The sequence below is a fragment of the Staurois parvus genome, unplaced genomic scaffold, assembly GCF_062004578.1.
Source record: "Staurois parvus isolate SC_StPar_1 unplaced genomic scaffold, SC_StPar_1.0 ptg000090l, whole genome shotgun sequence".
Classification (NCBI taxonomy): Eukaryota; Metazoa; Chordata; class Amphibia; order Anura; family Ranidae; genus Staurois; species Staurois parvus.
Window position 1 is genome coordinate 2338940 of NW_028317886.1, and position 25709 is coordinate 2364648.

General features: G+C 38.0%; 1 protein-coding gene across 3 annotated transcripts in view; it reads left to right on the forward strand.

Moving 5' to 3' along the window:
• SPOCK3 (SPARC (osteonectin), cwcv and kazal like domains proteoglycan 3) overlaps positions 1-20494 on the forward strand; it is a 526000-nt gene extending 505506 nt beyond the window's left edge. For all 3 annotated transcript variants that reach the window (XM_089670354.1, XM_089670355.1, XM_089670353.1), the window contains 3 exons: positions 1801-1863; positions 11809-11946; positions 16883-20494. In XM_089670354.1, the coding sequence (XP_089526480.1) occupies positions 1801-1863; positions 11809-11946; positions 16883-17046 (365 nt within the window). In that variant the 3' untranslated portion in view covers positions 17047-20494. The remainder of the gene's footprint in view (positions 1-1800; positions 1864-11808; positions 11947-16882) is intronic.
• Positions 20495-25709: the final 5215 nt, after the last annotated feature.

Below are 25709 nucleotides of genomic sequence, written 5' to 3' on the forward strand. Positions count from 1 at the left end.
TCGCAGCAATACCCCACATGCGTGATGCAATCACCATTTACATATGCGTGTAGGACTTATGTATGAGTTCGCATTTGCTCTTGAGCGACAGGGGCACTATAAACTTTCTTATTATTATTTATTTTATTTAAAACTTTTTTTACACTGTCCCTTTATTTTTTTATCAATGTTTTTTCTATCACAAGCAATGAACAACATTCCTTGTGATAGCAATAAGCATGGCAGGTCCTCTTTATGGCAAGATCTGGGGTCTATTAGAGCCCAGATGTTTCCTGGCCTTCACTGCATCTCATCAAACCAATATCAGTTTAATCACATACTTGTACAAGCTGGTAATGGCTTGTAAACAAAGAGCCAAAACCAGAAGTGATGAAATCCTCATCGCTTCCAGTTTCTGATTTCACAGAGAGGGAGGAACAACGTCAGTTCCTCTCTCTGTATAGTGCAGCCATGGCTGCCAGTTGGGCCAGTGCTGAGCTGCCCAATAGGACAGGAGAGCCCATGGCAGCACACCCCCTTCCACCACCTATAGAAGTGATCGAGTAGCTGTATAGCCGCTCAAATCACTTCTACATGAAAGAGCATGAGCTGCTAAAAATTGTTATACCTACTGGGATGATGCCTGCAGCTACAAACATCATCCCAGTATAACCACTTCAGCCACTTCAATCCGAGGATGTTATATGACGTCCCACCCAGGGGAAGTGGTTAAAGAAAAAAAAAACTTATTTTTAAAAAAGTAATATTGCATGTTAAATTGATACACAAACTATTTTGTAATGTTTTTGTGTTTTTTTTAATTAGCTTTCCATCTCCATCTAGAGCCAATGTAATTTTCTGTAATAAAAAAAAAATCAATGCAGTATGGCAACCTGAAGGAGCTCTTTACATTTCTTGTTTGTGTGGTTGGCTCACTCATTTCTAAGACGTCTGATACAAAGGGGTTCATTTACCAAAACTGGGGAGTGCAAAATCTTCTGCAGCTCTGCATAGAAACCAATCAGCTTCCAGTTTTTTATGTCAAAGCTTAATTGAACAAGCTGAAGTTAGAATCTGGTTGGCTACCAAGCACAGCTACCCCAAATATTGCACTCTCTAGTTTTAGTAAATCACCCCAAAGTAACATGTTGGCCTCATTTATACAGACACTGAGGCCCATATAGTGCGAATGCGCCATTTTTATAAAGTCTCTAGACACATGCATGGCAACAGATGCTTTTCCTACTGTCACAGTTCTCCTCATTAGAACACTAAGATTTACTCCACCTGTTATAAGGAAAAGGTAGCAATCTGAGACAAAGATTGTTAAAATACTATACTTGCAACCTATAGGAAGATTTTTTTTTTTTTCAACAAATGTAGAGTTATACTTTAAATATACCATATGAACTTATTTCTTATATACTGTTACAGTGTGCATTAAAGAGGAAAAGGTTTTTTTTTTTTTTTAAAGAAAGTGATGACATGTAGGCTTATTTATCACAGAAAAGACAATGTATATCTCTTCTGTCTTAGATGTTTCTACCCGCCTGTCAGCATAAGTATTCACTGAGTCACATATGCACAGCACAGTATACAGTCTCATCACGCAAATGCATGAAAGTTTTGTAATTCTGGCCCTCCCATTTAATGGGTAATGATGGATGCCTTGTGCCATATTGTGCAAATATACTGTTCAGGCTTGCACATTATGGCAAAAAGCTCCTGGGGGGCAGAATTTACCATTTTCTGCAGAGATTTACATTTGCTTTAATGCAAATGGATTGGTAATAACATTGGTTTGTTCTTTGTTTGCCATAGATCCTCCTTGCCAAACTGAGCTCAGTAATATTCAGAAGCAGCAAGGATTAAAGAAGCTTCTTGGTAAGTTAACTTTTTGTTTTTCTAAATAATTCTAATTCTGGTATTATTACTATATCTATTTTTCATCTAACATGCTCCTAAAAAATTATTGTAGAACAGCTAGCATTGAACACCAAGATGGGCACAAAATGGCCTGGCACTTTCTGCACACTTTGAAATCAGTACATATTTGCAGGGGTTTGCTAAGGCTCCATCCATGCTTGAGCAATTTGTAGCTCGAAGCTCAAAAACACTCAAGGAAAAGTCTATTCATTTCAATGGCTCCTGTTCACATTTGAGTGTGGTGCAGTGGCTATCCTTGGGACTGAATATATCATTATAGCTCTCCCTTTTTTGTTTTGATCCTGCTAGCCTTCTTTTTTTTGTCTTAATGTTGTTTGGTATCATGGTTTTGCCACTTGTTTTATTACTGCCACTGGACAGCACTATGTGATCTGCCAGTCAGCCTTGTGTTTACAGCAGCCATTCTTGACCAGGGTTCTGTGGAAACCTAGGGTTCCTCCATAGGTTGCTAGGGGTTCATTGAGCAGTGACTAATTGTCCTCCCAGCTTACTGCGCCTACATAGTTCCAGGTCCAGCACTACTTTGTCTGTAGTATAGCACCAAGTACCTTTTTAGCTGGCTAAAAGAGGGACATTCTTCCCACTGACCACCAATGTAAGCGGCATTTCCCTATTGACCCCTGATGGACTAGTGTTTGTAGGGTTCCTGAGACCTGAAAATTATTATAAGGGTTCCTATGAAGTAAAAAGGTTGAGAAAGGCTGGTTTGCAGTGTGGTTTGACAGCATCAAAACATCCCATTCCTTAGCAATTTCTTCCAGATGGTACACATGCCAATGACCAGCTACTGCCTAGAGGCTCTCATGATCATGATGTCAGTATCTTCCTGATTACTGTAATCCATTTTATTTTATCTTCCTGCTGTCACAGCCTTACACCAGGCATAGTGCATTCATTGTTTCATACTTCTGTTAGTGATCCAGCCCTATGTCTACTGCTACTGTATGGTTAGGTGGTTCCTTACCTTACTGATTCCCATGGGTTACCCCCACTGCCCACCATTTTTAGATTCACTTTGGGTGGTGCAGTTACACTGTGGTGTTTTACTATTGGGCATTTTTTTAACCTTTGTTAGATGCTTTGTTGCCATGATAAAGGTGAGCTACACTGCACCTAACATCGGAAACGCAATAAATATTTGTTGTTTGCTGAAGCTCTCCTGCTGGTAAGCCCTGCATGTGCCTCAACAAACAATACCTTTCCTAAACCATAGTTCATAGTCACATATTTTTTCTGCTAAAACTGTGCAGTGATTACAGCTAGAATTATACAGTGTTTCACAGAGAACTGCTGTTTGCTTTTCTGCATAGAGAATATGAATATAAAGTTAACAGTTTGTCTCATGAGAAAACATTATTAAAATAGTTAGAGAAAACTTAGCAACCAGAAACTGTTGAGATAATGAACACTTTGGTCAGGAGTATGTGATTTACAGTACAATTTAAAGCACGATATACAATTTGCTATTTACATGTAAGGTGTACTATATGCTATATAACCTTGACAGCTACATGTATACAGCACTGTATACTACATCTGTAGAGTACAGTGGATCTATACAACAAACTGTACAACATGATGTACACAGATCAAGCGTATGTAATATCTAACTTGTAAGTGTATATTGTGGATCAGTTCAGAGCAAAAGAAAGCACAGGTAACAAAGTAGAGTGGTCCAGAGTAAGTAACATACAGCAAAGTTTGTCAAATACAGTGGATAGTAGTATGTATTTTAAAGCACAGCTTACAGAGTGGAGAAATCCAGAGTATGTGATGTACAGCACTGTGTACGGAGTTCAGTGGTCAAAACTATGTTGCTTACAACATATTGTATAGAATACAGTGGTCAGAAGTATACACGATCAGGTGCAGTCATCATTGGTTTGCACAAGAAGGGATTCACAGGCAAGATTGCACCTAAATCTACCAATTATTGGATCATCAAGAACATCAAGGAGAGAGGTTCAATTGTTTTGAAGAAGGCTTCAGAGCACCCAAGAAAGTCCAGCAAGCGCCAGAACTGTCTCCTAAAGTTGATTGAGCTGCGGGATCAGGGCACCACCATTGCAGAGCATGCTCAGGAATGGCAGCAAGCAGGTGTGAGTGAATCTGCACGGACAGTGAGGTGAACATTTTTGGAGGATGGCCTGGTCTCAAAAAAACACTTCTCTCCAGGAGAATCATCAGAGACAGACTGATATTCTGCAAAAGGTACAGGGATTGGACTGCTGAGGGCTGGGGTAAAGTCATTTTCTCTGATGAATCCCCTTTCTGATTGTTTGGGGCATCCAGAAAAAACCTTGTCTGGAGAAGAAAAGGTGAGTGCTACCATCAGTCCTGTGTCTTGCCAACAGTAAAGCATCCTGAAACCATTCATGTGTGGGCTTGCTTCTCAGCCAAGGGAGTGGGCTCACTCACAATTTTGCACACACAGCCATGAATAAGGAATGGTACAAAAACATCTTCCGAGAGCAACTTCTTTCAACCATCCAAGAACAATTTGGTGATGAGCAATGCCTTTTCCAGCATGATGGATCACCTTGCCATAAGGCAAAAATGATACCTAAAGGGCTTGGGGAATAAAATATCAAAATTTTGGGTCCATGGCCAGGAAAAAGCTCAGACCTTAATCACATTGAGAACTTGTGCTCAATCCTCAAGAGGAAGGTGAACAAACCCCCCTCCCACAAATTCTGACAACCTCCAAGCATTGACAATGCAAGAATGGGCTGCCATCAGTCATGATGTGGCCCAGAAGTTGATTGACAGCACGCCAGGGTGAATTGCAGAGGTCTTGAAAAAAAGGCACAACACTGCAAGTATTGACTTTTTGAATAAACCTAATGTAATCGACAATAAAAGCCTTTGACAAATATGAAATGCTTGTAATTATACTTTAGTATATATACCATAGTAACATCTGACAAAAAGATCTAAAAACACTGAAGCAGCAGACTTTGGGAAAATTAATTTTTGTGCCATTCTTAAAACGTTTGGCCAGGGCTGTAGAGTGTACAGCATAGCTTACAGAGTGGATGGGTTTGGTTTATGTAACTTAAAGCACATTTAACAAATTACAGTAGTCAGGGTTGTGCAGCATATAGTGCAGCTTACACAATGTAGTTGTCAGGAGTATATAATGTACAACACAGCTTACAGAGCTGGGTATTTTGAATTACATACTGTATGTGGTAACAAACTCCTCAAAAAGTCAGAGATGCTTATGGCTACACAGGGAGATTTTGCAACTTGGCAAATAAGTGGAGACGGAATAATTTCCTGTGCTGTGAAATACAGAAAAGGATTATGTCACCAAATATGTTACACTGTCAACATTGTGTGGGTATCATGGCAGGCCAAGCACTCAGCCTATTCATTTGAGAATGAGACAATGTTTCCTCTCCCACTATTTTTTTAGATGATATCTGCCAGTCTGGTGCCACTGTTAGTATGAATCATTAAACATTCAATTCCATAATATCAGCTTTAGTAAATAATGAAAATTAGCTAATTGTAAAAATAATTTTATGAGCATTTTCTCTGCAAATTAACATTCTACAAGATTATAGATTACTAAATTTGTTAGGCTATATCAGAAAAAAGACACTGCATTTAATTTACTGAATTTGTTAAGAATTCATTAGCGCCTTCTATGGGAACCAAACTTTATAGGTCATCAGAAAAAGAGTTAATTTGTTCATAGGATTTGCCAAGATATTATTAAAAAGCAAAAGGTTCGTTTTTTTTAGTTGGTTTGCATAAGATATCAGACAAAATAGTGATATATTTCTGAAAGCATGATAGTTTTTGGTAAATTTTAATTTACATTTGAAGTTTTAAAGTTTACATATGTATGAACTGTTACATTTTTTAATCATTTGTACAGGATATTTTCAAATTTGACTTTTCTTTTTTGCAAAGCCTCTATCTACTCATGTACTGTATATTGAAAAATGTGTAAAGGCCAAATTAGGGATCTGAGTTATCCCTAAAGCTTGCATTTTTAATAACACAAGTTAGCCAGTAAAGGGTATTACTTAAACTCCAAACTATCTGCATTAGTTGATGGCTAACATGGTAAAGCTCTCTACTACTACTCCACACTCTATTTTGCAAGTTATTTAAGGGCCGGTTCATACCAGAACATGGTGCAGGAAAGGCACATTCCATGCTCCTTTCCTGCACTGCGCTCAAAATTCACAGCCTGTGTGATCTGCTGCCAGCGTCAATATATTTTTATCGACACCCCAAATACAGAAATCGAATGCACTACATTTGTCTGCACCAGTTCACATTGTACCACAGTGCCATGCGATTTAATGCGGTGCATTTATGAAAAGTAATGCATGCATTACTTTTTTGTGCAGTCCAATGCAATTTCAACCCATTCAAATGAATAGACTGAATCACACAGGAATTGCAAGGGAACGCGTACCGTGTTCCTGTGCGATTCTGGTTTGAATGAGCCCTTACTGTCTTTCACTCCTTCTTTTTGTCCCTCTCTTTAAGTTATGAGGTACAGTTTTCTGTTGGCCACTTTAAGGGCCCAATCATACCAGAATAGGGAGAATAGGGATGGGAAAGGTGCCCACATAGGAACTCGCTGCCTTTGCTAGAAACACATGGGTGCTATTAATCACTAATGGACCCCAAGCGCATCTTGCAAATGCAGCACAGTACCATGAGGTGCGATTTTTAGGAGTAGTGTGTGCCTTACTTTTTTTGCATTCTTGTGCGTTCGGCAGCTCATTGAAAATAATAGGCTGTCAAAAGTGGAGCGAGCAAAAATGGGCACGTTCTAGTGTGAACCAGCCCTCATTATTTGATCATTTTTAACGTTTAGCTGCTTAATTATGCTCAATCCATAATTCAGCACTGAATACAACTTCTGATTTCAATTAGTGAAGCAGCTGAAGAAATGTTGATAAACATCTGTAGTCTGAACAGCATTTTTTTCTTATTATTTCATGTCCCAAACCCATTTGTTCTTTATTCTTTCTGCCAAGCTGATTTATACTTAGGATTGCTTGTAGCTGGGCAAAAGCTGCCCTGACTTATTAATTGTACTGCTGATGTGACATCAGTGACACTACTGTCTGCCCAAAAAAACTGAATATCTGGCTGATTGAAGCTAATGTTCACTGGTGCTTTCTTTTTCTTTGCATTCATTTTTAAGTCAGCTTGCTTTGCCTTTTTCTGTGGATCTTTCAGTTTTGGTTTCATGCCTTTCAACTTGTGAAATAACAGCCAAATATTTCAAAATCTTCCGGATATCCTTCAAAACCCAAATGCATACCTTTCGTATTGCCCTTCAGCACCTTATTCATGTTATCGTTGATGATAACACAGAAGGGCTTTGGAGGAAGAAACACCATAGTTTAACACAAGACTGGATGGCAAGGTGCTTAGATGTCTTCACAACATGATCTTTATGTCATCTCACATTCTTTTACATGTTCTTCACAAGGTGGCTGATATGACTTAACTGACCATAGCCACTCACTTTTGGTTTTGTAAATGCTTTTTTCAGAATCCACAGACAGCATAAGCCTAGGAGTTCAAACATTTAACTTCAATAAACTTTAGGAACATGGCACTCTTAATCTGAATCTCTGTAACAAGATCTTGATGTAGAGTAATGATTTCCTTTTCTATAATGATGAGGGAAACAGCATTGGTTGGTAGTAAGTTCGCAAACTCAGGAAAAAAATCTGCTAAAATCAAACATAGTACTGAACCTCACTGAAGTCTGTGGCAGTTGAATCTTGTTAAGGGAAGCATTGAAAATAATTATTTTAAATATCTTGCTAAGTTTTTTATTGCTTGGGTATTTGTTGCAAAGTGAAATTTCACCACATTCACTAAGCTCTGGGGAAAATTCCTTTGCAAAATGCAACTTACCTTGCAAAGTAAACAGTCTAATTGCATTTAGTAAATCAACCGTTTTTTGTTTGCAAGCTGCAAGCAGGGATCTGTGATTTACATCAGCAGTTACATGGAGCTATCATTTGTGATGGGAGTAGCATACTTGTGGCCACAGGTTTTGTAGTGGTTACAAAACATGTGGCCACATTTACATTGGGGAACATTGTTTATTTTTTTTTAACCTCTCTGGTGGTATGATTATTTCAGATTTTTGGTGCTGAAAGTGGTACCATTATTTTGCATGGAAATTTGGCGTTTTATATTGTAGGCCTGTAATTCTTATGAATAACTCACTGAAATCTGTCTGAACAAGAGTCTAGAAAACATCCCGGGTATGATAAAACTTGAAACACAAAATCATAAATTATAATTTAATAAATAATCATAAAAAATAATATAATAATAATAAATTTAATTCAATAATATAATCAAACCAAAAACAGTGAAATTTGAAATATAGCGCCAAGTTCGCACATCACTGAGCAAAGTCGCAAAATCGTTTTCAGTGTCTGATGATGAATTTCCCCACAAATTATTATCACTCAATTCTGCAAGTGGTTCTGATTTACTATCGCTGTTCTCTAGCTGGTCTAAAACAACTTTTGACCTAAAGGGACGCTTTTTGGACGCCATGGACATTTCTCAGTTTCCAGGCAATAAGAACAGTAAAAATGCAGGCAGGGCACAGGACAAAGCACTAGGGACAAAATGTATGTGAAATGGTTTGATACAGTAATGTTTTACTATGTGATTTTAGTGAATGTCACTTTTTGTCAATTCCCGCTGTTCCGTCCCCCGTATGTCCCGACACTCGCAGGGGACGGAACCCAAAAGACAGATGCCGGCATCCGCCGGATTACATTGCCGGGGACACTGCAGGAGGGACATCGCGGGAGCGCAGGACAAGGTAAGTGATCGAGGGATCGCGGAGCAGTGCCGAATGGTATTCCCGAGTGTAGCTCGGGGTTACCGCTTGTGGTACTGAAACTTTACCCTGAGCTATACTCGGGAATACCGCCAGGGAGGTTAAAGAACATTTTCAACAACTTGGTTGTTTTATGTATTATATACCCTTTAATCATTCACCTAGGGAGGATGCCAGATATCTGGCTGCCTTCTTATTCTAAAGGGCCAGATGTCCTCAACATTGGGAGTGTACCTTGGAGGGGAGGGGCAGCCAAACCCCTATCCCTTGCATCAACACTCTGTGCCCCAAAAAGGATATGGGGCTCTGCAGTGGGGATTTATCAGAATCTGGCAGTCTCATATAGAATAGCCTCTTGATATCCAGCCCCAGATATCTGGACTCCCCTCATAAATGATTATGAGGTACATACCCCTTGTAACTCATTCACAAAGAAGTAAATGGTAAATAAAAACACCGGCTCCACAGAAATAAATAATGTCCCCTGATGCAAATATAATGTCAATCACGTCACCCAGCGATGTGGATCAACGTCAATCATAATGTTTTTTACAGCATGATATTTATATTCCAGTGCTGTCATGAAGTTGTCATTTGTGATAGGAGTAGCCACAGGAGGCAGCATCATTGTGGCAGCAGGTCATTGTGGTGGTGGGTTTACATTGTTGAGACCCGTTGTGATGATGTTGCACCAACATTACTCCCATCACAAATAATTGCTCCCCAGGACTGTGGGATGTACATACAGAGCAGTTAAACCTGGGTGACATCATAGAGCAAAATAACCTCACCCAGGATCCTTGCTAGCTTGTTTACAATTGCTGTTGTTTAGAAGCTTTAGTTATACCACTGCCAAATATGGTCATTTTGTTCATCCATTCACCAAACTGCAAACAGGCTAGGCTTGGGTCAAATTCATTTTCAACTGAAACTGAAGCTTATCCCTACTCTTCTTGATAGTGGTGAGGTGATCTGCCTGGGCTTGACCTTCCCCTATGGTCATATTCATGTAGTTTTGTTGATTCGCTTCTGGGAAAAATATGGATCCACCAGTAATCAACCCAGCTTAAAGTATAACTCATTCAAATGTCTACATTTGTTAGTTTCTATCCCTAACACTTCCTGGCTCATTGCATTTTCCTGACCTTACATGTTTTACACACTTTGGGTATTTATGTACCTCATTACTTTTAGTAGCTTGTTTCTGGTTTCCAGGTACCTGCTTGAACCCTTGCACCCAGTTCAGCTGTTCAGTTTGCAAGAACTGAATTTTCTCTTAGCTTAGTAAATGTGGTAAAAATTAACTTTGCAAGATTACTCAATCACATGCAGAAAGAAAAAAATAGAGTATTTTTGCTTGCACATGGTTGAATGATGGAAGCAATAGTTGTTTGCTACTTTTAACATACGAAATTAACAAAATTTTGGGCGGGAATGCCCTCATTTTAGCATGCAACTGTATGTCTATCATATATCCCCTACACATATTTCTGCTTTTACTTCAAAATTTTTATAGAAATGAAATGATGACGTCATCATTTTTCAACGTTTAAAGTGGTTATATAGCCTAACCATTTTTTACCCATAATGCATTCCCCTCCTCTTTTACTTACCCGAGCCCTCATTCAATCGAGCACTCTGCAGCTTTTCTCTCCCTTTAGATCTCACAGGCTTTGCTGGGTCTCTGGGAGTCATAGGTTCCCATTTCTGTCAATAAAACCCACTGAAAAGGGAGGTGGGGGTGGGGCTACGTCCTGCTGTCTGTGCCAATGGATGCAAACAGCAGGGCTCAGGAGCAAGCACGCACAAGAAGCCTCTTTCTATTGGGCACTGGACAGAAGGGAGGAGCCAGGAGCTACAGCGGGGAACCTGAGAAGAGGAGGTTCAGGACCACTCTGTGCAATTCTATTCCAATTCCAGGTGAGCATGAACCTGTTTGTTTTTTTTTTTGTTTTTTTAATTACTTTTACAACCACTATAAGCTAACAATAGATGAAAATTCAATCTGAAATAATTTTCATATGCAGTTACCCTTTGTCCTCCTTCCTTGCCCTCATGACATTGTATATACACTGACAGACCCCAAAGAAAATTGTACATTTTTTTTGTTGCAGTCTGCCTAGGTTTGAATAGAATTTGAGTTCAGTGGTGCTGTGTACTCTGACATTTATACTTTAAAGCCCTCCCAATGTGCCTGGCTGTACCTATACCTAGCTTAAGCTGGCCATAGATGGATCGAAATTTGGCCAGTTCTTCAGGGACCATTCAAATTTCAATCCATCTTTGGGCAGGCTGGTTATACAGAAGTTGATCTCTCAATTGCCTTCTGTACAACCAGCCTGTTGGAAAATATTCACTCAATCAGTGCCACTGGCTATAGCGAAGGGTGTTGATGAGTGTATTCTGAAACCAGGGAAGCTTTCCCATTCTCGGAATACAATAGCTCCACAGTAGGGATTCCCCCATCCACCTTGAATGTATGAATCTGGGATTAGATTCATTTTCTTTTTTTTAACTCACTGGTTGAACGAAGGAAAGTGTTTCATGTATGGTTTACCATAGAACACATCCCCAGACTGGCCGTCTTTCATTATCTGCTTACAGATGAAAAATCAATGTACAGACTTGTCAATTCAAGGCACTTCAGTATCTGGACATGTGACGGTGACACACAAGTGTCTTATCCTGCATTTTCTTTGCATGTACTTTGAACTTTGAAACTGAGTTTTTGATTGGGGTATTAGTGCACAGTCTATGCAGGAAGTGAAGCAGAATAGTAACTGTATTTTCCATTCCTGCATTTCCAAGTCTGTATAAAATGTTGGCCTTGCTAAAAGAGCTTATACATGTTAAAGGAAAATGTTTCATTTCCAATGTAGTACTATAATAATGTAACCATCTTTTTTATATAAAGTATATTAACTGTTAAAAATCCATTTGTCCTACATGCTTCTAAAGTCAATCATTATAATTTGCCAAAAAATCTGACTCATTTTGTAACGCTATATATTACAAATGTTTTGTTTCTAAAGGACGCTACATTCCAGCATGTGATGAAGATGGCTATTATAAATCAACTCAATGTCATGTTAGTATTGGTCAGTGCTGGTGCGTTGACAGATATGGAAATGAAGTGACAGGATCCAGGAAAGTTGGCTCAGTGGAATGTGGTAATTTTCTTTTATGTTCTCTTAGATGAGTTAGATGAAAATACTGTGTTACAAAAGGACAAAATGTTTTACCTACTCTGATACTACCAATATAATTAGGAGTGAATGCTTAGATTTATGTTAATGTTTTCCTTTTTTATACATATGAAACACCCTGTCCTGTGTTCAATTGAAAACCTTAAAGTAGAACTTCACTCTCTCAATCGACATCGACTATTTTTAGTCTCTATGTTGCTAGCATTAGTAAATAGATAGGAAAGTATATCATATTTACTTGTTTTAAAAAATTTTTACATTTCTTCAGTTATGTCCTGGTTTTCAGGCCTAGGTAATTGACATCATATATCCCAGATGCCTTTAGGAAGGGAGGAGGAGATTTATTAGCCAAGCACAACCTCCTGCCTGCATTCATGAGCTAAGGGCAGATGGATTCCAACTATTTGTTTACATTTCTTCAGTTACTTCCTGGTTTTCTGCCTAGACAAATTATGTAATTCATCCCATGAGTCTTCTGAAGGGGAGGAGAGCTAAGCAAACCCTCCTGCTCCTCTATGCCTGAGCTAAGGGCAGATGGATTCCAGGAAGTCAATGCTACACAAATCATCTGCCCTTACTCAACATGGCCACGGCCAGAAATACTAGGGGATGTTTTTCAAAGTATTTCTCAGCAAAATAAAGCATAGAGACATGGATGGATGGGTGAGTTTGCTTTGAATATTACAAATGAATTAAATAGTGTTTTGGTTTGTGTTGCTCAGGTACATTGTAGTTCTGCTTTAAGCAGTCTCTTATCTTTGCTTTTCTTGAACCTGATTTGATGTGAACACATACCAGCGTGAACGTTATAAATGAACTTCCTAATTGTTGTTGGAACAAAATATATACTTTGTGAATGCAAAAAAAAATTATTTCATTTTGTTGCAGTCATAGAATATACATAATGCTGTACATATTAAACTGGACCTAAAGTGCAGCTTTGTTATGTTATATGGGAGATATAAAAACATTAATTGTACATAAGCAGTACCCTGAAAAAAATTACATAATTGTTCTTAATCCCTTATGAAAGATAACAGTGCAATTTCCAGTACTTGAGTGCCTAGACCAGGGGCGGACTGACCATTTGAGCACTCGGGCACTGCCTGAGGGCCCGGGGTCAGTAGGGGGCCCCATGAGATGCCCCTGGTACCTTTTTCATAGGCTTTTTTGAGTTTGGACAAGGACACAGGGGCCCCATGATCCCCTATTGCCCGGGGGCCCCATGAGTTGTCAGTCCGCCCCTGGTCTAGACATTCCTTGGTCTATAGCCTTATAGCTGTACACATGCAGTGTCATATCTAAGGCATTACTGCTTCTCACAGCCAGGGGCGGACTGACCATTTGAGCACTGCCTGAGGGCCCGGGGTCATTAGGGGGCCCTATGAGATGCCCCTGGTACCTTTCCTTGGCTTTTTCATGAGTTGTTAGTTGTCCATGTGTTGTCAGTCCGCCCCTGCTCACAGCTAATCTTAGGAGATTGGTGATGTCACTACTGTGTTGCTCACTGTTCTCCTTTCTGAAGACTCATACACGAGGAAACAAAACCCTGCCTTTACCCAGTTAGCAACCTCCATACATAATTTTAGTGCAGAACAATACATGGAAAGTCAGTAACAAAGGAAAGATCAGTTTCAGAAAGGCTACAGGCAATATTGTTGACTAGTCCTATGCCCTCTGCTTGTCCTTTCTTATGTGGTTGATATAGAAAAAGTGCAAATGAATAGTGCTTATTATTTATTTACTGTGCGCCCTCGCTCCCTGTCTTGGTTGTGACACAGGAAGTTAGATGAAATCTACATTAGTGGCATCACAGACAACATTGACATATGACAAAATACTAGACTATTTTAGTACTATCCAAAATTTAAAAAAAATGTTGGCCTAAGTTGGCCTTTAAAACCTGTATATTTATTAACTGCCCATAAATTGAAAATCCATACAAAATTGACAGGAAGGGTTAGAAACTCTGTACAATTTGTATTGCTGTGTGTTCACTTTATGAAGATTCTTCATAATTCCCAGACATAGTGGCTAGTTGGGGTTGAGTGTGGAAAGTTAGAAACTTTGATAAATTCTTCCTATAGCTATGCTAGAGAGGCATCGAGAGATACTTTCCAGAGGCCTAACTGCACACAGTTTTCTTTACCAGTTGTTTGGTGTATATAGGGTTGACCCATAGTTTTGTGGATGATGCACAAATTAGACCTGTAATCTGGGGGCTGTTGTATAAAATAGACCTTTAGTCTGGTGGTTTATATATGAAGCACATCTGTAATCTGGTGGATGGTAAAAACAAGCTCAATCTTACCAGTTCTATGACAGGAAGGTTGACAACCATCCCTAATACACAGGAAGCCACAGAAGGAAATCTTTTTCTATATACAAAATAAATCTTGAAAATGTGTCCCATCAAACATGTGAAGATTAAATTGTCACATAAATAAACTCACGTTTACAGTCACATAAATAAACTCCAAATTTTTACTACACAAGTGCTGGAAAAATTATCTAATGATTTATTTTGCGTCTTGGGGATTCTGGTAGAAAGCACTTCCCTGGTCTATACACCTGCCAAGACATTTATAGGGTAACCTTATACTCCTCACTGGATTTTGTAAAGCAACATGAGTAGCAGGAACAAAAAATATAAGTAAGAATACCCAAACAGAGCCAGTAATGTTGATAATATTGCAGTCCTAATGATATATAAGAAGCCCACAGGTAGTTCAAGCAGAACTCCAGCTTATCTTTCCTTCTGTCTCTAACCTCCCCCTCCCCTCTTTGATGCCCTGACACTTTTAAAAAGGTGTTTAATACATACCTTTAATCCTGCAGTCTCCTGGCCAGCACATCAATATCATGGATCCTTCTTGTTCTCTTACAATTCCAACAACAGGCAGTCCTTACTCCTGGATTAAGTATCGTTCACATAATGACATGTGATTGCTGCTCAGTCCAAGAGTACCATGAGCCTAAGCTGCATAATAATGTTCCCCTAGGGGGTGGGTCCATGACAGCCTGGGATCACTGGCAATAGGTTGAACATTGCTGGCCATCATTCAACCCAGAAGAGGTAACTCCAAATTGGCTTTTATGGTTAAAATAAAATGAATGGTTAAAAACACTTACAAGATGGAGGAAATAACAGGCTCTTAATAATCCATCAGAATGTGGCATCCCACTGTGCCGGCCAGCAACTGCAGGGGGAGCTCAGGATAAAGTGTCAAGATGGCCACCGCTCTTCTGGGAATGCTGGAGTGCACGCTGGAATGCACACTGTCCAGGTAGAACGCAAACTGGAAGTGACATGAGCTTGGGGTACTGACGTGTTTCGGAGCATGCGCAGCACTCCTTCTTCAAGACCGATCCCAAGGAGATATACGAGCCTCATAAACAGGGAAGAGGGGCAGCAACGGGGTAGCCTGGGAAAATAGTATGTGCATGCCCCCTGAAGACTAAAGAGTGTGGAGGGGGGGTGAAACCATAAGTCAAACCAAAGCCTTTATGTGTTGTGCAACAATGTATTTATCTAATTTATTTACCATAATTTATACATTTCTATTTTATGCTTGTCCTTCATCATATGTCCACTTATGTTGTTTTATATTTTATGATTTATTTTTTACAGTTTATTTTCTATTTTTCATTTATCATATTGCATCAGGGTTGCTCATGCGTTATCTGTGCATGACACATGAGCACCACTTCTTATCGAGGTACATGGGGTACTCTGTCACTGTGTACCAGCATCCTGTGTATAGACTTATTTCCCCCCCTTTTTATTTTTTTATCTCCATATATAGTTCTGTATCCTCTTATATGGGTTTTAGCCAATTTGCATCCCGTTTTTTCATGTTTTCATTAAAGTCCTTTTTGCCCACACTCTGTAGTCTTCCGGGGACGTTCACATACTATTTTCCCTGGCCACCCAATTCCCACCCCTCCTCCCTATTTTTGAGGCTCTTCTATCTCCTTGGGATCGGTCTTGAAAAAGGAGCTCTCCGCATGGTCAGAAACATGTCACCGCCCCACGCACACATCACTTCCAGTTTGAGTTCCACCTGGACAACGTGCATTCCAGCGTGCGCTCCAGCATTCCCGAAAGAGCAGCAGCCATCTTGACACCTCTCCTGAGCTCCCCCTGCAGCTGCTGGCCAGCACAGCAGGGTGCCACATGGTGGATAGAGCCCCGCACTCTGACGGATTATTAAGAGACTGTTATTTCCTCTATCTTGTAAGTGTTTTTAACCATTCTTATTAAAGCCAGTTTGGAGTTAGTGCACATAGAAGCACCTTCTTGTCCCATCTTTCCTCCACTCAGAGTTTGCTTCATACTCTCAGAAGTGCTGCCCAGTGCATGTTTCCATTCCAACCTACTACTGCCTGTCATCTCCTAATCCACAGTCTCCTCCACAGATGCGACTTGTGAATATTTTCTTTTTTAACCCAGAACAGGTCCTGCTGTTGGCTGCAGAGCAGGATACAGATGGCAGTGCTGGAATGTAGAAAGGAGAGGTTGCCTGTTTACACCTTTTAATTTAATAATGGGTTGAGGTGGAAAAAAATAGAATGTTACACTTTGAGTTCCCCAGACTCAATCTATAATTGAAATGTAATGTTTCTAGAATGGTGTACTCTAATTCTTTACAACAGTCAGGTCCTGATTTAATTCCTCACTGGCACAAAATCCTGAACAGTGGACACATGCATACTCTGCAAAGAATTGTGTAAAATTCTGGTTTTATCTTAAAAAAAAGGTAAAAGGAAAAACTGTCATGGTTGTGAATTTTGGATATAAAATTAATATTTTGTTGGCCCTTTGTTTATTGTAATGAAAAAAATGAGTGTTTTTTTAAAAAAACCTAAATAAGTAATTATTGATGTATTTTTATGGCAGGCAGTGATTCAGACACATCAGGGGATTTTGGAAGTGGAGACTTTCATGACTGGTCTGATGATGAAGACGATGATGAAATGATGAACGACGAAGATGAGATTGAAGATGATGATGAGGATGAAGGAGGTGATGATGATGAAGAAGATGAAGATGGATATATTTGACATAACATAATGCAAGATAATTCTATTTTTCATGTCTACAAAGTAAAAGACATCCCCTAGGAAATACCTTTTGCTCACATCGCCACCAAGAAAAAAAGGATTTGAAAAGAAAACTAAACATGTATATTTTGTATGATCATATCAGTTATTAAAGCTGGAGTCATAGACTTATGTTTCAGAGTCATTTATGTGCTTTTGAGCTTTTCTATGCTTTTGGCAAGAAGAAAAATGCATTGGAAGTATAACCTAAAGAAAATAAAACAACCGGCGCGTCAGTTGAAGAAAAAATAATTCAACAAAGTGTAAAGGTAGTGGCCGTTGACTAAATGGCTGTGCGTTTCCTTAATGAGTATTAAGTAAGAAAAGAGTATTAAGTAAGAACTTACGTTAGTGAAAAACTCTGACAATGAAAATTTTCCTCTTTTTTGTTTACATTTATTTCCTCAGCTTATACAGAAATGTGTTTGTTTATTGTTTAGTGGGCTTTTAGATTTGTTGTCTTATTATGTTAGCTTTTTCTTCTTATTATTTTAGAAGCATTGTATGAGTTTTGTTATTAGCAGAGCAGCATGATGATAAGTATAATCTAGCCAACACAATTCTTCTCTGAAAACTGTTTACTTGAGCAGGTAATCAGCACCAGTCATATAATCAAGAATATGCTACAATATGTATGAGCACTGTCATATGCAGTTAGCCACTAGCTCTGTTCCATATATACTATAAGCCTTTCTTGTATTCTTCTTTGACATCCCTACTAAATTGAAATAATGTTCCACTGGTTCCACAATAAGAGCAGCGGTTAAAAAAACACAGGTTTACATACTGTGTTAGATTTACTGTTTGAAGCAGTTTGAGTTTGAACTTTTGTATTTCATTTTGTTTTCTCATTTTTTACATAATATAATTTTAGTTATGCAAATTAGCAATGATTGTAGTGGAGGTATTACTTCAGTATTATGGATAAATCCTACATAAATGCAATTGCAAGTTGGGACCAACTGGAAAAGGTTGCCTGAGTGTTTAAAACCAGAAGTATATTTCATATTATTATTTTATTCATTTTGTTAGTATATACTAATATAGTGTTTTTATTATATTCAGTGGCACCAGAATGTTAGGAGTTGTAGTAAAAAAGAAAAAAAAATATTGGTTTATGCCTGCACACTTTCATACCTTTCAGCCTAGCAGAAAAACATATTATACTTAATATTTATAAATAAGATTGCATTTAAAATCTTATTTACTTAGTTAATTTGAAGTATGTACACATATTTTTTTAAACTCTACTATTAAGTGGAATTTGTAGTTATGAAATATTTGACTCATGCTTTCAAACTAATGCTTATTGACAGCTACACAATTTCATAAGAAAGAAGGCAATATCTGGGTAAGAAAGTACAGTAGGAAGGTAGTGTACCTTTCAAGTCAAGTCATTCAAACCTGTAAAGTATTGTCTATTTGTTAAATTGATAATTCATTATTATACATTACTACATCCTAGTCATTTGTACTGGTTATGGAACTCTTATTTGCTTCTAATATCCTTTTTATTTTAAACGTGGTACTTTATATACTGATGTAATATGAGATCATCCTCCCATTTGGGTATGTTTGCATTTACACATTCCAACACAAAGCATCTTTCTATATGGAATTTATGCATTGTCATGACAAACAAAAATAACTTCAGCATGCATTGCATGGAGCATTGATTAAGTGATGCTAGGCACAATGTGAAGTCAAAGGTGTGTGATTAAGTAGTTTGCTATAAAGGGCCTTTCCTAGGAGACCCATGTCCATAATTTAGACAGATCATGCTGCTCAGTTGAGGTCTTTAAATATATAAATTTATATTCTAGAATGGAGGACTACTGAAGATTTTCAACATATGCATGTCCAGTTTAATATTGATGCAAACTCCCAAAAACGTTAAGCTGTTCTACACCCCTTGCCCTAGATATCCAACTAGAATATTTACAATTCTCCAAGCTTGAGATTTCTCTGAGAGCTAGATGCTGAGGCTAGGATCATGCCAAGGGCAGGAGGGGATCATGTGCAGAAGGTGCCTTGAACAGAGACAGCAGTGTTTGCCACACAGTAGAACTGCCTGCACAAAACTATATTTTAATAATATTTTAGTAAGTTTACTTTACTAATGTAGGGTGTACAATCAATTAATTTCTTTAGAGTTTAGCTACACTTTATGGGGAGCTACAGTATAGCTGCAAATAGGTCCAAAAGGTCAAAGAGTATTGCTCACACTATTCAGTCAGTTGTGTGACCTGGTGTCAGTCCACAAAGATCCTCTGCACCAATACAGACCATGGGTTTGATTTACTAAAGGCAAATAGGCTGTTCACTATATAAGGGTATTTTCCCCAGAACTTTGTGAATGAGGTGAAAATGTGCTGATTTCTATCATCCAATCATGTGCAAGCAAAAATGCTATTTTTATTTTCCCTGGACAATACTTTGCAAAGTGAAATTTCACCACATTCACTCTGGATAAAATACCATTGCAAAGTGCCTATTTGACTTTAGAAAATCATCTCCCATGCACCCATTGACCATATTGATGCAAAATGACCTATGCTGAAAACAAATGTAAGATTTGTGTTTGTTTTAATAACTTTTTATTATAACATGTAGTCTGATTATTAATATAATTGTGGGTGAATTTTTGACCATAGGTTGTCATGAATCTGAAAAACCTATATGCATTAATTGGTTGATCACATCATGCATGACTCTCTGACAGTAATGAAAAAGTTTAAAATTTTTTGGAAGGTAGGCTTACTAGTCAATAAATATTGTTGCTTGTTGAACAGGCTAATCAAGATTCACAGATACAATACAGGTATTGTATTACTATGACTTGGCCAATTACAGCAAATGCTTCATCATCTATAGTTTGTTATCAAAAATATTTTATTTAGGGTACCTCATGCACCAAAAAAAAATTTGCCACAAACTAATCTACCACTTTACTGATTTACAGCCAAGCCGAAGGAAAAAAACCTTTTTGTTTGTTCTTTTATTGTTATGTAACAATCATGTGAAATTGATAATGCTTATGATTACTGTGTATGTTTGCATTAAATCTGTAACAGTATAAGGCTTACTTTAATCATTATATTTATGTTGGCATGTTGTTTCATTGTAAAGACCTTTATAAAAACTTCACTACCTTCTTGTATATCAGTAATATACCCACAGTACGTGGGAACAGCTGTGTATTTCTACACAGTTTACTTTCAAAGTTGGTCCCTTGGAAATTCTTATTATCCTTTCCACATTACTGCAAAGCATATAATTCATTTGATTTAAAGAGTATTCTTGACTAAATTTAATGTTTATCTTATGTATAATGGAGAAAAAGAAAAAAAAATGCATTTTCTTTTATACAGTTTATGTATAGTTTGCAAAATAAAGACTCTTGTAACCACTCATGACTCTTTGTGGTAATTACCAATATACACTAGCTTCACAGTGATTTTTGGTAATAATTTGTGATGGAGAAGCTTTTTTATTAAAGGTCCTAGCTATTGTAGAGAGTTTAATAACTGCCCATACCTGTTCCTCTTTTTCCCATTAGGAAATACATTTTTCCTTGGAATGTGCATGGTAAATGAAGGACACCTGCTTGAATGGAAGAGGAGAATCCATAGCACTGAGTAAGGTAAGTTTGGTATTGATAAAGGGCTTTGAGAAGCCGGGGTACCCACAACAGCCCCTGCTGTAGACTCAGAAGGAATATGTTTACAATCTGATAATAAATTACATAATTGTGAAATTTAAATCTATTATGTTTAAACGGAAAAATATTGTCTAAAAAGGCATGTTAGGCTTTTACTGATCTGATGTTTATAGTGTATTTGTGAAATCTACAAATGATTATTTCAGGCAAATCAGGTCATGGAGATACAGCAATCTGTCCCAGTCTGCTTTAAAAGACACAGTCAATTATATAGCTACATAGTTAGTCTGGCTGAAAAAAGACAAAAGTCCATCCAGTTCAACCATTCAAATTGCAACTGTTCATATGCAAATGGTTTTTCAAACACAAAAATAAACCCCGAAAATGAAAAATGTGCATCTCTTTTTGCAGTGGGAGCTGAAATTTGCACCAAATTATTCAGTAAGGATAATAACATAAAATTCACATTCTGAGCTGTTTTTTAATGCCTGGTGATATTTGGGGTGCTCCACCATGTTGCTTCTCCGCTCCTCCCACTGATAGAAAATCAGAATTAGGTAGCACAACTGGAAGCTATGGAGACAAAACCAACAGAAAAGTAAACCACTTTATTCCACCTTCAAATAAATTAATTTTCAGGTCATACTATTAGATCATTTTTTGTTTTGCACTGCTGATTGTGATTGACATGTATTGTCCCAGTTATTCTAAAACTGGAACAAAATATATATATATATAAATGGCGTACTATTACCATATTGTATTGCAACTTTTGTACAGTAAAACAAAAAATAAAAACACTATATAAGTTGATAAATGTCCATCAATCTTCTTATTTCAGTGAACAACTCTCTATGCAAAAAGTCTCTTAAAATGTAAACAGCAGCCTCTATCCTGTGGGTACGGTTTACTAAAGCTAACATGACTGCAGCGAAAGTCTGCCAAGGCATACGTTCACAAAATTGCACTTCCCATTGCCAAGACCTCTGGGCAATGATACTCCCTATTTAGGCTTCATGCACAAGGGAATGTATACGGCCACTGTTTTGGGCATCAGACTCTGTTTTAACTGCCTCTAAACTCCCCCGCATGTTATTATATGTGTTCATGCACCCATAGGCCTTTGACAGGGGTTCCCCGCTGACGGTTGAAAAAATAAAAAACATTACTGGCAGTAAAGTTTTGCGAAAAAATGGTGCAGGGGTCCTTAGGTCTTGTATGGATTTTGTGGAGTACCCCCACTCCAAAATTGTTTTAAAAAATGCCCCCCACCCAATATCTATACCAGACCCTTATCTGAGCATGCAGCCTGGCAGACCAGGAAAGGGGATACCCCCAAAGCACCTTGTCGATGGGGACAAGGGACTCTTTCCCACAACCCTGGCCATTGATTGTGGGGGTCTGCAGGTGAGGGCTTATTGGAATCTGGAACTTTTAACAAGGGGCCCCCCCGATCCCAGCCTCCCCCCATGTGAATGACTATGGGGTACATTGTAAACCTAGTCATTCACTCAAAAGAAGTGTAATGAAAAAAAACAGTAGGCAGTTTTTGAAAAGTACTTTATTTAAAAAATCAAAAATTAAAAAATGTCCCTTAGTGTAGATCCATGGTCAATCATGACGCCTGCTGCCACCACTGACCTGAAAAAAAAGAAAAAAGCTCTGGTCCCGACAAAGGCTTTCGCCATCTGGCAGCTCCATTGGCTGACAGCTCTTAAATAACTAAGGGGCGGGCCACCCAGTGACATCACCAAGTGACCTTGCCCCCTTGTTTCATCATTGACCGGGGCTGTCAGGCAGCAGAACTGTCAGACAGCAGGAGCTTTTGTTGGAATCTGAGGGTTTTTTTTTCTTTGTTTGGGTTGAAGGTAGCAGCAGGCATTGTGATTGATGATGGATCTATACCTGGGACAATTTTTTTTTTTAATAAAGGACGTGTCAAAAACGTGTTTTTATTTACACTTATTTTGTGAATGAGTAGGGGTACTATGTTAAAGGGGGCTTCCAAATTCTGATAAGCCCCCTGCCCGTAGACCCCTACAACCGCTGGCCAGGGTTGTGGGGAAGAGGTCCTTGTCCCCATCAACATGGGCCTGGTATGGATTGGAAGGGAACCCCGCACCATTTTTTTCACATTTATTTATTGCCAGCTATGTTTTTTTTACATTTTGCTGTCATCGGCCAACCCTGCTGACAGCTGATGGCTCATCCGTTGTTAAGGATGCAGCGTCCGATTTCCCAGCCCGCTCCTTAGCTACCAGCTATTCACTGGTTTTTAAGGATGCCAGTGACCCTGCTCCTTAATGCTGAAGCTACTAAACGTAGCTTAAACACTGGGATAAACACTGCTTAACGCTGGCATAAGATGCTAAAATGTTTTTTGTCCAGCATTTCTAAAGCAGTTCTTAGCTCTCTAGTGTGCTTGAAGTCAAAAGAACCTGAAGGGAATCTGCTTGAGATATATGAAAGTGTGCTAGGTATGTTGTGGCGAAGCACACGTTTCAATAGACATAGCACAGAAAAGCAAAAATTGTTTAACATTAGTGGGGTAGCTGCTCACTATGGGAGTTAGCCTAACTTGCCAAAGTACAAATTAAATTAGTACAGTATAAGTGATAAAAGCACAAGAAACTGACCTAGACATAAAAGACACTTGCAGAAAGAGGAGATCTGCATGAGCTACATGCAGGCAAAGTTGGTGGCTAGGAAAATTGAGACAGGTTTTGGCTTCCTTTTCTGGTGGAAGCAGTACTTCTTCCTAAATTCCCATACATATGATAGTGGTGTTCCCTCTCCATCCCAGTGCATACACTGTACATCTACTATTAAATAAAACAAACTTTGGTAATGTAATTTTCCTACACTTAAATAATTTTAGAGACATTTGTGATCATCTGTATTTGGTACATATTCCTGATTTTTGTTTTTCACATTGCATGCTTGCATAATGTTGCTATTTATCCCATAGGAAACCTGCTTCAAATATGAAAAAGTATTCCATGCATATTTATTATGTTATTTTATATCTTGTATGTGTTGTGTTATAATGTATTTTTGTGCTATTTTAATTATTCATTTCTATAGATAAACTATAATTTGTTATAACTAAAAAAAGTGACTTTTGTTTTTTAATCTATAATTTAGGCTGTGTTACTCATTCTTGCAATACCCTCTTGGACACAACCTGATACTTGGAGGCAATGTACATATATTTATTTTTTAGCACTCTTCATTTCCATGAAAAGAATAAAATATAAAATAATATGTATTGAATAATTGAATGTATGACTGTGTTTTCTTGGCCTTTATATACAGACAGGAGTTGGGTTCAATTTTTTTTCTCTCTTTGTAAAGAGTGGATTCAAATATTCTGCTCCAATGTTTTTTTTTTTTTTTATAAAATGGCTTAACTGTGAGTGTGTGTGTTCATTTTGATATATAAGTGCAGATTGAAGATGGATATGGTATTTTTCTTAATTGAACCAAAGCCTAAATTAAAATGATCAATTTAAACAATTGTTGACATAAGTAGATGTAATTGGGGTCCCAGGTTCACATAATAAAACTGTCTTTCCACACAGATGTTTGCAACATGTGACATTTTCCCTAAAACACATCATCAAGGCTCCCCACATACCCCGCTCCCCACCTCCCTTGTAGGCAGAATACAATAGCACTGCAGGAGTCATTCCGCCATCAACACTGACTGTGTTGGTGGGAGAGTCAAGTGATATGGCTTGCATAAGACAAGAAGTCCTCATAGTTTCTGCAAAGCAAGTTAAAATAATGATTGATCAAACTAGATTGTGCACCAATGTTGTGCGATAACAGTATCAACACAAATAAAATACTCAAGGTCAGCTGTGATAATCTTAATCTCAACCGTCATTGTTGTTGGTGCCGGACACATTTTGTCCTGTATGGTAGATTTAAAGAAGGTAAGTGCCTACAAATGAGCTTAACCACTTCAATACTGGCTACTTTTACCCCCTTCCTGTCCAGGGCAATTTTCAGCTTTCAGTGCTCTCACGCTTTGAATGACAGTTACTCAGTCATGTCACACTGTACCAGTATGACATTTTTATCATTTTTGCACACAAATAGAGCTTTCTTTTGGTGATACTAGACTTATTAGACAATACTAGACAATATTTTAATGTGTTTTTCTTAGTTTCTGTTATAAAATGTTGCAAATAAGTAATTTTTCTTCATAAATTTTGACCAAAATTTATACTGCTACATTTTTTTGGTACAAATAACCCAAATAACTGCAAATTATTCGGTCTGTGTGAAAATTATACAAGCTGTGGTACCTATCATTGAAAATTGATCACACCTGATGTACTGACTGCCTATCTCATTTATTGAGGCTCTAACATGCCAGGACAGTACAAATACCCCCAAAATTACAACTTTTTAGAAAGTAGACAGTCCAAGGTATTTAGTAAGAGGCATGGTGAGTTTTTTGAAGTTGCAGTTTTTTCCCAAAATTCTTTGGAAAATGAAAAAATTAAATATAATTATTTTTTTCACAAAAATGTCATATTAACAAGTTATTTCTTACACAAGGGGCATAGACATACTTGCAACTACACCCCAAAACACATTTTGCTACTCCTCCTGATTATGATACCACATATGTAAGACTTTTTCACAGCCTAACCACATAGGCCTAATATCCATGGAGCACCTTCAGGCATTATTCACTTTAAGGCCAGGCCTTCTTCTGACACTTTTTGTTTACAAGTAAAAATCCATACCAGATCTAAGGTATTTTTGCTAGAAAATTTCTTAGAACCTCCAAACATTATATATTTTTATCAGAGGCCCTAGAGAATAAAATGGTGGGTTTTGCAATTTTTTATGTCAGATGGTATTTGCGCTGCGGTTTTTCTAACACAATTTTTTGGGAAAAAATACACTTTAATGAATTTTAATGCACACAAACACAATATAATACCCA